We start from the raw sequence: 14288 nt of genomic DNA, 5'->3' as shown, positions 1-14288 counted from the left end.
AAGCCCCACATCAGGCTCCTTGCTCAGCAGGGAATCTGCTTCTCCCTCTGCCTGCTGCTCCCTCTGCTTGTGCTCTCCCTCTTTCTCTCTCTGACAAATACATATATTAAATATTTTTAAAAATTAAAAAAACATAATATAAATTAAAAAAATATAAGCCCAAATGTCTAATAATAGAATCATCAGCTGTGATGAATGGTATGCAGCTATTTAAAATGTTTTTTGGGGAAAAAAAATGTTTTCAAAGGGTGCCTGGCTATCTTAGTCAGTGGAGTGTGGGACCCTTGATCTTGGGGTTGTAGGTTCAAGCCCCACATTGGGCACAGAAATTACTTTTTAAAAAAAATAAAATCTTGGGTCACCTGGATGACTCAGTTGGTGAAGTGTCCAACTCAATCTCAGCTCAGGTCTTAATCTCAAGGCCGTGAATTCAAGCCCCCTGTTGGGCTCCATACTGGGCATGGAATAAATAAAATCTTTGTATATGAAAGTAAGTAAATAAATAATAAATAAAATAAAATAAAATATTTTCAAAAAATAACTTGGTCAGTTGAGCCTCCAGCTCTTGGTTGTGGCTGGGTAGTGACCTCAGGGTCGTGAGATCGAGCCCCACGTTGGGCTCCGCATTCAGTGCAGAGTCTGCTTGGGATCCTCTCTCCCTCTCCCTGCCCCTCCTGCTTGTGCTCTCTCTCTCTAAAATAAATAAATAAATCTTTAAAAAAATAACTTAAAGATTTGGGGAAAGGCTTACAAAATATTTTAAATGTACATTTAAATTTGAAATATTTAAAATGTGCTTTTAAATGTTTAATGAAGAGGGGCGCCTGATTGGCTCAGTCAGTAGAGCATAGGACTCTTTAACTCAGGTCGTGGGTTGAAGCATAGAGCTTACTTAAAAAAATAAATGTAGGGGTGCCTGGGTAGCTCAGTCAGTTGAGCGACTGACTCTTTTTTTTTTTTTTAAGATTTTATTTATTTATTCGACAGAGATAGAGACAGCCAGCGAGAGAGGGAACACAGCAGGGGGAGTGGGAGAGGAAGAAGCAGGCTCCTAGCAGAGGAGCCCGATGTGGGGCTCGATCCCAGAACTCCAGGATCACGCCCTGAGCCGAAGGCAGACGCTTAACGACTGCGCCACCCAGGCGCCCCCTGAGCGACTGACTCTTGGTCTCAGCTCAAGTCTTGATCTTGGTGGTTGAGAGTTCAAGCCCCGCATCGGGCTCCATGGTTGGTATGGAGCCTACTTTTTTAAAAAAATGTATGTTTAATAAACAATTTGTTTTCGCTTTAGAAAAATGATAGAGAGAGACAGTATGTTGAATTAGAAAACAGAAAACGTTTTTGCTTAAAAAACACCCAGAAATTTCATTAGAAAGAAATGCAATATAACATAAATAGAAATGCAATATAACATTAATAGCAGTTCTCTGGATAGTATAATTAGATTATTCTCATTTTCTTCTAGTTTTGAAAATTTGTCCCACATAGAAGGTATGATACCTGGACAGCGTTTATCAAAACATGTTTACGTATTTTTTAAAAATAAGTAAAACATGCAGTTGGTAAAAACTTAAAACAGTTCCAGCATAGTTTACGGTGAAAAATAAGTCTTCCTGCCAGTGCCCACGTTTTCCTCCCAGAGGCCACCACCGTTTCTCGGTTCTTTATATTCTCCCAGAGATGTCCTCTGCGTACAGAGTAACAAATATCACATAGCCCTACTTACGTCTGCAGTGCACTGCCGATGTTTTTACGTAACTACATAAATTGAGGATCATTTTATATCAGCATCTGTTGATCTGCTTTATGTTTGTTGTTATAATTAATTATATATAATCAGCCACAGCATGATCTTTTTCTCTTGTTTATTTTCTGTATATAAGTAATGGCTTGATGAAGGAGAAAAATCTGACTCCCAAAAGTTTCAATATCCAAAGGTAATAAGAAGCCTCTACTGGCAGCTCCTACGTAATTTTTTGTGACTTTTAATGCCAGAGGGAATTGGGAACTGGGTCATTTGTATTATGTCAAGTGTGTTACTGCTGTAGGTTTTCTGGAACAATTAAGGTGTCAGGTGTATTGGAATAAGGAGGATACAGCCTTGGGGGCAGCATGAGTTAGAAAAGTAATACTGAGGTGTTACCTAACATTTAAAGCCTCGGGACATCCAGAAACACTTATAGCGACTCTATTTTACTTTATAATTTTTGTGTAAAATTTCTGTACAAATTACTTTATAGAATGCCATCATAAACAAAAACACCATCACAGGGACTTTCCATGTTTGTCTATTTGGGAAAATTTAACACAGCAAGTTTTGATCCTGAGGCAAGGTAAAGGGGTTAAATCTAGTGAGAAATAAGTTTCTAAATATAAATTTTGGTTTCAATATAGAACATACATTTATTTGGTTCAAAATTCAAAAGGTACAGAAAGGTATATATAATAGTGAAAATTTCCCTCCTTCTATCCCCCAGCCACCCAGTTCTCTGCAGGCAACCAATGTAGTCAGCTTCTTGCAGAGTGAATACAAGTCCTCACCCCATTTTTTGTAGTGTGAAAACTTCCCAAACCATAGAAAAATTGGAAGAGTACAGTGAACCCATTCATCTAGATTTACCATTGTTTTTTTGCAACATTGGCTTAAACTGTGTGTCTCTTTTCTGTCCCTCTCTCTGTCTCTACACACACACACACACACACACACACACACACACACACACACCTTTTTTCTCTGAACCATCTCGAAAGTAAGTTACCAATGTCATGACCCCTTAGCCCTAAACACTTCGCGAGCCATCTCATAAGAACAAGGATCTTCTTCAATACATCCACAATATCACTATCACACCCCAAAAAATTAATATTAATACAGTAAAGTTGTATCAGATGTCTTCTGATTGACCCAGTAATGGCCTTTACAACAATGTTTCACTCCAGAATCCAGTCAAAGAGCACTGCTTTCACCTGTTGTCACATCTCTGGTCTAGAGCAGCCCAGGTCATTTGTCCTGTAGAGTGGCCTCAGTGTGGAGTCGTCTGATTGTGTCTTCGCGAGCAGAGGCAAGCTGAACAGTTGCGGCAGACACAAAGTGCTGGCTGGGCCTGTCGTTGGTACTTCTGGGTGTGGTCGCTTGGTGCAGGTGGCTTCTACCAGGTTTCTCCTCCAGGTTCTCAGAGGTACCTTTTCCCCTTTGTAAAGTGGAAATGACCTCTAAGATGGTGCTTTGGGACCATGTGACTGTCCTGTTTCCCCATCTCTCACCGGTGATTTGAGACTCCATCAGGGAGCCTCACCTGAATATTACATTGGTGGTTGCAAAATAATTTCCTAACTCTATGATCCTATCTAGAGTTTTTGGCTGGGACTGTTCCGTTAAGAAGAGCTTTTTCTTCTTCTCCCTCTGACTTTCCCTCTCTCTCTTTTTGGGGGTGTCACCTTCAGTGCTTACCAACTCATGGCTGTGCTTATTCCACACATCCCCAGCTAACTCTCCCTCTTCCTCTGCCCAAAGTCATTTGAGGCTAAGCCAGTGACACTAAGATATTTTAGATCTCTAAAAGATCATGTCTTCATTTTGTAGTTAATGTTGCAGTCTGCTGCTTCATTATTCATTTTAATCCCTACAGTGTCCCAAATGTCATCAGTGGAGGCCTGCTTAAGCTGGCTTCTATACCTTTGACGCGGCCCCATCTGCTTTGAGCGCTTTGTGGCCTGAGATACTGTGCACATGTCTTCCGATTACCTTGCCTCAGACCTAGAATCAACCATTCCTCCAGAGAGCCCTATGAACTTAAATCCCTTAATGCAGAGAATAGTTTGCAGGATTTAAACTTTCTTGGAAATAGATTCATATTCAAAAGTCGGCGATTAAAGGAGGCGATTTACAAGAGTTTAGCCTATTAAACAAAAGTAAATTATTTTAAGTCCAAATCTCCTTAGATCACTAGAAGATTTAGTCAGTCGTTTGTAAATCCCTTGAGAGCAGCACCCACCATGGCTGTCGCCAGAGTGATCACAGCCGGTCTCCAGCCCCTCCCTGCCCCTTCCTCCTTCCCTTCCTCCCTCTAGCTCAGCCTGACAACCTTACTATGGAGCCACTGGATTTTCAGACACCCAGACTTCAAAATCTAGGTGGTGTTTGTTCTCTCCTTCTATACTTTTAGTAAGTTACTAAATTCTACAGATTTGTCTTTGACTGTCTCACACCTGTTCTTTCCAAAATAATAAAAGTAATGATCATATTATTAACAACTGGTACAGTACCCAGGGCTCTCCATATTATTGCTAACCCTTACCTTGGGGCTACAAGTAGTGACTATTTCCATTTCCCAGTCAAGGAGATGGAGGTTCAGAGCATGGCCAAATTGCTCAGAAAGGCAGACTTCACCTGCTAGCTGGCTCTGCTGTACTCTTTCCCATTTCTCTCCTCTTCTGCATCCTTACCTTGAGCTAGACTTTAAGAGGGACTGCAGGGGCGCCTGGGTGGCACAGCGGTTAGGCGTCTGCCTTCAGCTCAGGGCGTGATCCCGGCGTTATGGGATCGAGCCCCACATAGGGCTCCTCCACTGGGAGCCTGCTTCCTCCTCTCCCACTCCCCCTGCTTGTGTTCCCTCTCTCGCTGGCTGTCTCTATCTCTGTCAAATAAATAAATAAAATCTTTAAAAAAAAAAGAAAAGAGGGACTGCAGTGTAATGGGAAACACAAGGGTTGGGTTAGGAATCAGAGCTCGCTTGTAGGTCCCGCTCTGCCAGGGACTGGTTTGGTGATCTAAGTGTGTATCTTAAACTCTCTGAGCCCTGATTTTCTCTTCTCTAAAATGAGGAACCCTAGCTATGCAATTGAACCACCTGGGGAGCTTTTTAAAAATATGGATGCCTGGGCCTCTCCTCCATAAATGCTGATTTAAATGGTCTGGAGAATGGGCTCTAAGCATCAGCATTTTTCAAGAGCTCCCCAAGTGATTCTAAAGAGTAACCAGGATAGAGAAGCGCTGGGCTAGATGATTCCCAAGGCCCATTCTGACCCTCACATCAACATATGTAGCAATTACCTGGGTGATTGATTTGCCTCTGGCCTCTTTCTAAGGGCAGATGTCCACCGCATTAAAATCTTCCTAAAACATTTGCTTAGTGACCTGAACCAAATCATCTGAGACTCCCCATTGCCACAGGAGGAAAGTACAAACCCCTGCCTGGCAGTTAAGCCTCTCTGGTTGGAAACCCTCCATTTTAGCTGGGCTAACCCCTCCTCCTCACCTCCCTGACTAGGCCAGACTCATTGTGAGCCCCATGTCATTACTGACATGGGTATTCATTAAACTTCCTTTCCTAGCAGGTAGAAATGCTTCCCATCGTTCAGCGCCCCCGCAAAGCCCCTAAAAGAAAGAAGTCTTTTCCAGTCACCCAGCTATCTTCTCTGTACTTGTCGTTCATAGTGCTCACTAGGTGCAGAACCACTGACAGTGCTCCCTCCCTCCCTCCCTCCTTCCCTCCTTCCCTCCCTCCTTCCCTCCTTCCCTCCCTCCTTCCCTCCTTCCCTCCCTCCTTCCCTCCTTCCCTCCCTCCTTCCCTCCTTCCCTCCCTCCTTCCCTCCTTCCCTCCCTCCTTCCCTCCTTCCCTCCCTCCTTCCCTCCTTCCCTCCCTCCTTCCCTCCTTCCCTCCCTCCTTCCCTCCCTCCCTCCCTCCTTCCCTCCTTCCCTCCCTCCTTCCCTCCTTCCCTCCCTCCTTCCCTCCTTCCCTCCCTCCTTCCCTCCTTCCCTCCCTCCTTCCTTCCCTCCTTCCCTCCCTCCTTCCCTCCCTCCTTCCCTCCCTCCTTCCCTCCTTCCCTCCCTCCTTCCCTCCTTCCCTCCCTCCTTCCCTCCTTCCCTCCCTCCTTCCCTCCTTCCCTCCCTCCTTCCCTCCTTCCCTCCCTCCTTCCCTCCTTCCCTCCATCCTTCCCTCCCTCCTTCCATCCTTCCCTCCCTCCTTCCTTCCCTCCTTCCCTCCCTCCTTCCCTCCCTCCTTCCCTCCCTCCTTCCCTCCCTCCTTCCCTCCTTCCCTCCCTCCTTCCATCCTTCCCTCCCTCCTTCCTTCCCTCCTTCCCTGCTTCCTTCCCTCCTTCCCTCCTTCCTTCCCTCCTTCCCTCCCTCCTTCCCTCCTTCCCTCCCTCCTTCCTTCCCTCCTTCCCTGCTTCCTTCCCTCCTTCCCTCCTTCCTTCCCTCCTTCCCTCCCTCCTTCCATCCTTCCCTCCCTCCTTCCCTCCTTCCCTCCCTCCTTCCCTCCCTCCTTCCATCCTTCCCTCCTTCCCTCCTTCTCTCCTTCCCTCCTTCCTCCCGCAGTATGTCAGTACCTGCCACAGCCAGCCCTGGGCCAAGTCCCAAGGAGACAACAGTCTGTTGCAGGGCAGGAGGCAGACAGATAAACTGGCAATCACAGTGCACTGTTTTCCGATGCTCTGGGAGAAGTAATCCGGAGTGCCAGGCTCAGAAAGGAAGCCTCTGGGGGCGCCTGGGTGGCGCAGTCGTTAAGCATCTGCCTTCGGCTCAGGGCGTGATCCCGGCATTATGGGATCGAGCCCCACATCAGGCTTCTCCGCTAGGAGCCTGCTTCTTCCTCTCCCACTCCCCCTGCTTGTGTTCCCTCTCTCGCTGGCTGTCTCTCTCTGTCAGATACATAAATAAAACCTTAAAAAAAAAAAAGGAAGGAAGGAAGCCTCTGACTCAGATGGGACGGTTGGGGAAGGTTTCCTTGAGATAGTGGTTTCTGACTGAGACCTACTAGGGGAGGGAAGAGTTAGTTACCCAGGTAGCAAGGGCCTGAGCAAAGAACTTTCCAGCAGTAGGAACAGCCGTGCAAAAGCCTGGTGAGAGAAGAGACCGTGATAGCGAGGGGACAGGAAAACCGGTTCAGGTGAGGTGCAGAAGATTTAGGCGGGAAAGGTGAGCAAGGACCACATCACACAGGACCTTGTATGTCATGTTAAGGAGCCGGTGTCATAATCGAAGCATGAAATGCTGAAGCCTAACACCAGCCTGGTGGCACGAGAGATGGTGAGAATGGAATGGATTTGAGACAGTTAGGTTAGATAGAACTTGCGATGATTGGCTGTAATGGAGACATAAGGATGACACATAAACTCGACCGTGACACCAGCTTCACTGAGCTAGAGAACGTGAAAAGAAACTGTGGTTTGAAGGGAAGTTAGGAGTTTAGTTTAGGATTTGTTCGCAAGTCTAACAACCCGTGGGGCAGCCATGCTGTATGATGGCAGCTGTAGACCCCGAACAATAGGACCGAACTGTGGACTCAATGGGACTGACCAGCCTCTTGTAACTGAAGTGGCAGAAATGGATGAAATGGATCAGGGAGAGCGTATGAGTAGAAAGAAAAAAAAATAAGTGTCCAGAAGAGAATTCCAGAGCACCTCAATATCTAGGGGACGGACACAGAAAGAAGAGTCCACAAGTGAGACTCAGAAGGTTCCAGAGAGGAGGAACTGATAGGGTTCAGCATTTTGGAGGCTGAGACAAGAGAATGTGACAGGCAGGAGGGCAGAGGCCTGCAGAGTGAGTGCCGGTGGAGGTGAGGATCGGGGTGTCTCACAGGTTTCACAACGCGGACGCAGCTGTCGACCTCGGTAAGACTTGTTTCCCTGGAGCGCTAGGTGCAGAAGCCAGACTGGAGTAGACCAAGGAGAGAGTGGAAGGTGTGGTAAGAGTACAGCCAATATTCAGAAAAATGAAGGTACCTGATAGCCACAGGATGGCTGGGGTCAAAGGAATTCGTTTTCAAGATATGGGAAAAGCTTGAGCCTTTTTTTCAGAGCTGATGGCAAGGAGATGGATGTGAATTCCAGAGCACTGGTGGGATTCTTTGTAGAAGAGAGGAGGGGTGCGCCTGCCGTTGTAGCGGGAGAAGCCAGGGAAGGTCGCCTGGGGATGCGGGGAGGTTGTGGCTGTGGTGGGAGAGAGTTGAGTGAGCTCTCCCCTGGCCTACAGGTTTGACGATGATGAAATAGCATTCAGTGGAAAATGGGCAAAGGAGCTGGCTAGAGGAAAGAAAGGATTGCTGGGCGGGCACGAGGGCCCAGTGGAGGTTGGAGGCTAGAATGGCGGTGCACTGGGTCATTGCGTTTGGGTGGCCTGGTGAGCTTTCAGAGGCCGGACACAGTGTTGGTGCCCTCAGCTGCCTTCTCTGTGATTCCCACAGTGCTGGGTACACATGCCTCAGTCAAGGGCTTTGGGCCGCAACTCTCGGAAACGTACCCTAACACGCTTAGCATCAAGGGAGAATGTCCAGGAAGTATAGTGTCCCTCCTTATAAGGTCGAAATCAGGCTGTCTGCTCTTCTTTTGGCCTACTCAAGATCGCATGGCCTTCTATCTGTCTTCGCTCTCTTTCAGTCTTCTCCACCAAAATGGCCAGTCCAGCTGTACATTATTACCCAAGCACTTAACAGAAACTGGCAAACGCAGCGGTTTCCAAAACGTAGCAACACATCAGAATCAACTGGAGAGCTTTTTAGGATTGTGGATTCCTAAGTGCCACATCGGATTTCTGAATCTTAAGGATGGAACCGGAAACTTGGTATTTCAGAAGCTCCCCAGGTGATCTTGATGCAGCTAGTCTATAAAAACCTGCATCTGAGTACCAGTGCCCTTGGTACCCACTCCCCAGCACCACCCTAAATTCCCAGGAGAGTCTGGATGGTGGTGCGGTAAGGCGTGGCCAGGCGAGCCGGGGCTTGGGTGACGTGAGGAAGTAGCCAGACAGAGCCTCTGCTGCTCTCTACAAGGCCTTTGTTCCAATTAAGAAAAAGTGCCCCCCTGGGTAGAGAAACTGCTCCACTGGCAGCCTTGGCACTTTGATTGATGATTGATTGATTGATTGATTGATGGGGGGGTTGAGGGACAAAAGGAGAGGGAGAGGGAGAATCTCAAGCAGACTGCCTGCTGAGCACGGAGCCCGGTGATCCTGAGATCACGATCAAGAGTCGGATGCTTACCCCGCTGAGCGTCCCTAGGCGCCCCAGGCCTGGCACTTTTAGATGGAAGAGAAAGAGTTCCTTCCCTTCCGGAAGTTTAGCTCTTGGTGCCTGTGGCAGGTCACACACCTTTGTGTGTTCTCCAGCCTTGCTGGCTCCAGCCCGTTTCTGTGGCAGCGCAGCAATTCCCAGATGAGAGTGTGGCTGGGCAGACCCAACGTCTCCCCCATTCGGTAAATGCCTATTGTTGGATGAATACCGTCTTGCTAGGTTGGAATTGGTTTCTTGAAGAGCGCAGCCAGGTGAGGCGTGTGGCACAGCCAGTCGCAGGGCCTGGGAGCCTGAGGGCCAAGCTGCGGACAAACTGGTTTCTTTCAAAGTGTACCACAGAAGGGGAAATTGACATACTAAATATTTTGATTTGTTGGGGTTTTTCTATATGTTTACATGGTATCTAGATAATCCATAGGATCTAATCCATAGACATCTTTAGATGTCTACTGATGTCTACTGATATTAGCAGAGTTCTTAGAGCCAAGTTCTCAACAAAGTATCCTTAAATAGTCCATTTGTGAAGTGTATATATTATATATAATATATATTTTATACATGTATATATAAAATTATTTTTTCCCTTGTGGTTTTGTTACTAAGAATGTTTTACCTGTCTGCCTAGAAAGGTGCAGGTCTGACCTTCCCTGCTAATGGAAGGACGAGCAAGGTGACCATTTCCAACTTTGTAATGACCTCCTCCAGTCTTTCTTGGGTAGTGTCAAGTCCTTCTCCACTTTTATATTAGAAAAGAGAACCAAATAATTAATTGTTTCAAATAATTGTGTAGAATAGAAATGGTAACAGGAGCTTACTTGGCCAATGGTCAGGTACTGCCAGGGTCTCACATAAATGGTTGGTGGGAACATTTTCATTGGGCCAAGGTCATAGTTTAAGTCCCCCATGGGGATGGTTGGACTAAATTCTAAATCTACGATTGGTATACAAAATATAAAACTAGAGAAACAGCTCTGAAAACTTGCTGCACTATGAAGTGGTAATGACATAGAAGGTTAAAAATTGAGAGTAATTTAAAAGCCCTTTATCATCTTTATTTTTTTAAGATTTTATTTACTAGAGAGAGAGGGCAAGTGCGCATGTGCACGAGCAGGGGAGGGGCACAGGGAGAGGGAGAAGCAGACTGCCCGCTGAGCAGGGAGCCCCACGCAGGACTCTGGGATCATGACCTGAGCCACCCGGGTGCTCCTGTCATCTTACTTTAAATGAATAACAGATTTTTTAAGAGCTAAAAGGAACTCGCCAATCCTCAAACATCATCTAATTCATCTTCCTCATTTATAGAAAAGAAGCACACACCCATTAAAACATCAGATTACTTTTTCTAATAATATTTTCCTCAGGCTAATATTCAGCTGAATTTACATTTCCCAGTTACACCTGATGTTGACATGACATGAACGAGAGACATACCAGTGGCAGGGGGTGACACATACTTTAGATTGTCTACACAGTGAACAGTGAGTGCTGACAGAAGGTTTGGAGTTGGCACTTGGGTCCTGACCAGGTGCTCAGAGTCCGTGGAGACCCCACGTAGGATCCGGTAGTCGGGGTCGTAATCCCTGCAGGCATGATAGAAAATTACTGGGGCTAGAAACTGTTAGGGATAGAAACTGAGTTTGGGGCTCAGCCTTTGCCTCTGAGCAACACAAACACAGTGGTTCCAGGGGCAAGAAAGCAGTCCGGCATCAACTCAGCATCCCTGTGAATGGCGTCCAGAAAATTCAACAAGCCCATAGATTTTTAAAGGGTGCTCTTTGCAATCCTCCCAGTGTGATAGGAGAGTAAAGTTAAATTCTTGTTTTGCTTTGTAGTCCAACCTAAAGTCGATGCCACGTAGGCATTAACAGGCTTGATTGGTGTTTTGGGTAATCTGTTAAAGATTTTAGTCATGAAGTTAACTTTTCCTCTTGGCAATATTTTTCACAGGCTCAGAAAAAAGGTTTGAATCAGACTTCCCCCATTGCTGCTTCCAAGACCACAGATGGCCTGAGGCAGGCGCAGATCCCTGGCCTCCTGAACACCGCACTGCCAGGTCAGGAGCCTTTGTAGTAAGCTCCCCTCTGCTGTCCCCTGTCTCCCCAAAACCAGAGGACATCTTCTGCCATCCCTCCTCTTGCCTGCAGCCTTTCCCGTTCCACCTCGTCCACACTCTGACCATGCCTCCTGTACCCCTTCCCCCCGAAAGAGACCATGTTGCGTCTGAACCTTCCTTTTATGTACTACTAAGAAAGAAAAAAAGCACTTTGAATTAAATTATGACACACTAAATTATATGGAAAAAATGTGCTGCTCAGAAACAATAAAATCTCGTACGATATGACACAGGTGACTTTGTAACTATCCTCATGTCGCTTTATTTATCTGTATTTGGAATTCCCCCCCAAGACTAAAAATACTGTGGGCTGTGTCTTCCATTTCTTCTAAAGCTTCGAATATCTGCACGGCTCAGTAAATACTAGCAAAGACAAAAGCAGGAGCGCTCCTAGTCAGCCCCCTGTTTAGGCCTCCATCCCTTACTTTGTGAGCGTTCTGGGGGTTCGGTAATCCTGACAGATTACTGGTTTGAGGCCTACTCCTGAGACCTTAGATAATTTGAAACTGTAGTATTGACCGCTTTTATTTCCTACCATTTATTTATGTATTTGTTTCTATTTACTACCTAAATAGGCTTTACTAATCCTGACCTCTGCCTCTAGAGCTTTGGAGATAAATGTACTTCCTGTTCTCCTTCCTCAGAGCAAGCAGCCATGATAAAGAAATCCCTTTCCGCATGGTCAGTGAGCCATACACATTGGACTGTACAGGTTAGATAAGGGGCTTGATTGACTGTTTCTGTTGTCTTATGTGTTCATTCTAACAGGGCAGGATTCTGGAAGCAAAGTTATGCCAGTGTCCTTAGGGACCACACAGCCACAGCAGGAGAAAGTAGCTGGATCATCTCCTGGCCAGCCAGCTGTGCAGGTAGAAGACCGTTTGCGTCGCTACTTCTTAATACCGAGCATAACTGAGAGAAGATGTAGTCATGTCATCTCCAGCTTGGTAGTAGCTGCCTGCCGTCGTCTGCCCACAGAAGCGTGCTCGCTGAAGACCTTCCCCGCAGGCCAGGCCGTGTTATGTTAATGTTTATGGGATTAATGTGTCTATTCTAGTTCTCAAATTACAACACTGTCGTTTCCTCACGAATTAATAATATACTAGCAGCCAATACATAGTAGGTACTCAAAAAAATGTAGTTTACTAATGAATGGTCACTCATTCAAAGTGGATTGTTCCCCCCCTTTTTTTTTAATTTATTTATTTGAGAGGCAGCGAGAGAGCACACACCTGCAAGCGGAGGGTGGGTAGCAGATTAAAAGAATCTCAAGCAGACTCCCCACTGAGCACCGAGCCCTACGTGGGGCTCGATCTCACAACCCTGAGATCATGACCTTAGAACAGAAATTAAGAGTTGGCTGCTTAACTGACTGGGCCACCCAGGGGCCCCTGGGTCTGTTCATCCTAGTTATAGAAGAGATTTTTTTTTTTTAAGATTTCATTTATTTGAGAGAGAGAGAGAGAGAGAAAGCGAGTGTATGGTGGGGTGGCGGGGTGTGGGGTAGAGGGGCAAGCAGACTCCCCGACTCTCCATTGAGCACAAGCCCAATGCAGGGCTCCATCCCAGCACCCCAAGATTATGACTGGAGTGAAGTCAGACACTCCAACCACTGAGCTACCCAGGCGCCCCTATACTGAGTGTGTTTTATGTTTCTGCTGTAGCAACCAGGATCGTGTTTTCAGCTTACTGAGCCCTTAGTTTCTTCTCCATCAAACACCAATTAATAGTTTCATGAAGCTTGTCATAGTGCGGGCCTGCCTAGAATACTCAGTGAAGGATCTGGTTCAGTTCTCAGGTTCTGACATAAGTCTTATTTGTTTCCTTAACGTGGATATAAGAAGTGCTACTAGGGGCGCCCGGCTGGCTCGGTCGGTAGAGCATGTGACTCTTGATCTCAGGGTTGTAAGTTCGAGCCGCAGGTTGGGTGTAGAGATTACCTAAAGGGAAAAAGAGAAAAAGATGCCCTACTAGGGTCACACACCCAGACTATAGCAGCCACTGAATTCTCAGATGTTTGTGGAGTTCGTACCCACAAGATATACTTCTCCAAAAATCTAATGGTACGTTTAGAGAGTTGGGGATTCAGGCTTTAAATACAAGCTGAGTCCTTCCAAGGAGCTGATAGTACAGCTTTCCGTGATCTTGACACAGTGTGCCTTTGTGACGTGGGTCTGTGGCCTTGCTTCTTTTATTTTTTAGCAGGGTACCTTCTACATTCTTAGAATATGCCCTTGATAAGGAGTTGAAAGTGTTCACAGCACAGCGTCCTTCATGTGTGACTGTATTCGGCGTAGTTTCTACAGAGGGAGTGATAAGCGGTGTGTTTTGTCTTTAGGTGGACGGCCACTCAGGAGGACAAAAGCGACCTGCTGCGAAACAGCTAACTAAAGGAGCTTTGTGAGTGACCCTTGGAAATGACTCATTTTGAACATTTCTCTAGGTTCCTAACCTTCAATAACTATACAACAGAAGTCAGGTTATAATAATATAGAGCTAATATTTCTTAAAATACACTTTGAGCGTGGAGCGCTGGGTGTTATACGCCAAGTAATGAATCGTGGAACTTTACATCAAAAACTAGGGATGTACTGTATGGTGACTAACATAACATAAGAAAAAATTATTATAAAAAAATACACTTTGAAAATAACTTCCTGCAGTTTGCTTCTGTTAGGACCCGTAAATACAGTGACCCTTGAACAACACGGATTTGAACTTTGCAGGTCTGCTTATATGCAGATGCTTTCCGATAAAAATACAGTGCAGCACTGTAAATGTATTTTCTCTTCCTTACAAGTTTCTTAATAACATTTTTCTTAGCTTCCTTTTTTGTAAGCATACAGTATATAATACATGTACTGTTCAAAATATATATTAGTCAACTATGTAATCAGCAAGGCTTCTGGTCAACAGGAGACTCTTAGTAAAGCTTTGGAGAAGTCAGGTTATATACTGATATCTGATTATGCAGGGGGTCAGCACCCCAAACCCCCTCATGTTGTTAAAGGGTCAACTGTGTACCAAATATAGTTTGAGTCTTCTGTTTGCTCTTTTGTTCTCAAGGAGACTAGTTCTCTGTCTTTTTAGCAGTCCACATACCCTTTGATTGGCCAAAGGGTCTCTGAGAAGCGTGGTTTGAAAAACTCGTGTGTTTGGAA

General features: G+C 45.8%; 1 protein-coding gene across 2 annotated transcripts in view; it reads left to right on the top strand.

Moving 5' to 3' along the window:
- BICRAL (BICRA like chromatin remodeling complex associated protein) overlaps positions 1–14288 on the top strand; it is a 95696-nt gene that overhangs the window by 70113 nt on the left and 11295 nt on the right. For both annotated transcript variants that reach the window (XM_045800694.2, XM_045800702.2), the window contains 3 exons: positions 10962–11067; positions 11896–11996; positions 13466–13527. In XM_045800694.2, coding sequence (XP_045656650.1) covers positions 10962–11067; positions 11896–11996; positions 13466–13527 — 269 coding nt within the window. The remainder of the gene's footprint in view (positions 1–10961; positions 11068–11895; positions 11997–13465; positions 13528–14288) is intronic.

Source organism: Ursus americanus, chromosome 29, assembly GCF_024610735.1.
Source record: "Ursus americanus isolate L20-20 chromosome 29, mUrsAme1.1.p, whole genome shotgun sequence".
NCBI classification, from domain to species: domain Eukaryota; kingdom Metazoa; phylum Chordata; class Mammalia; order Carnivora; family Ursidae; genus Ursus; species Ursus americanus.
This window is presented reverse-complemented; position numbering and strand designations above follow the sequence as displayed.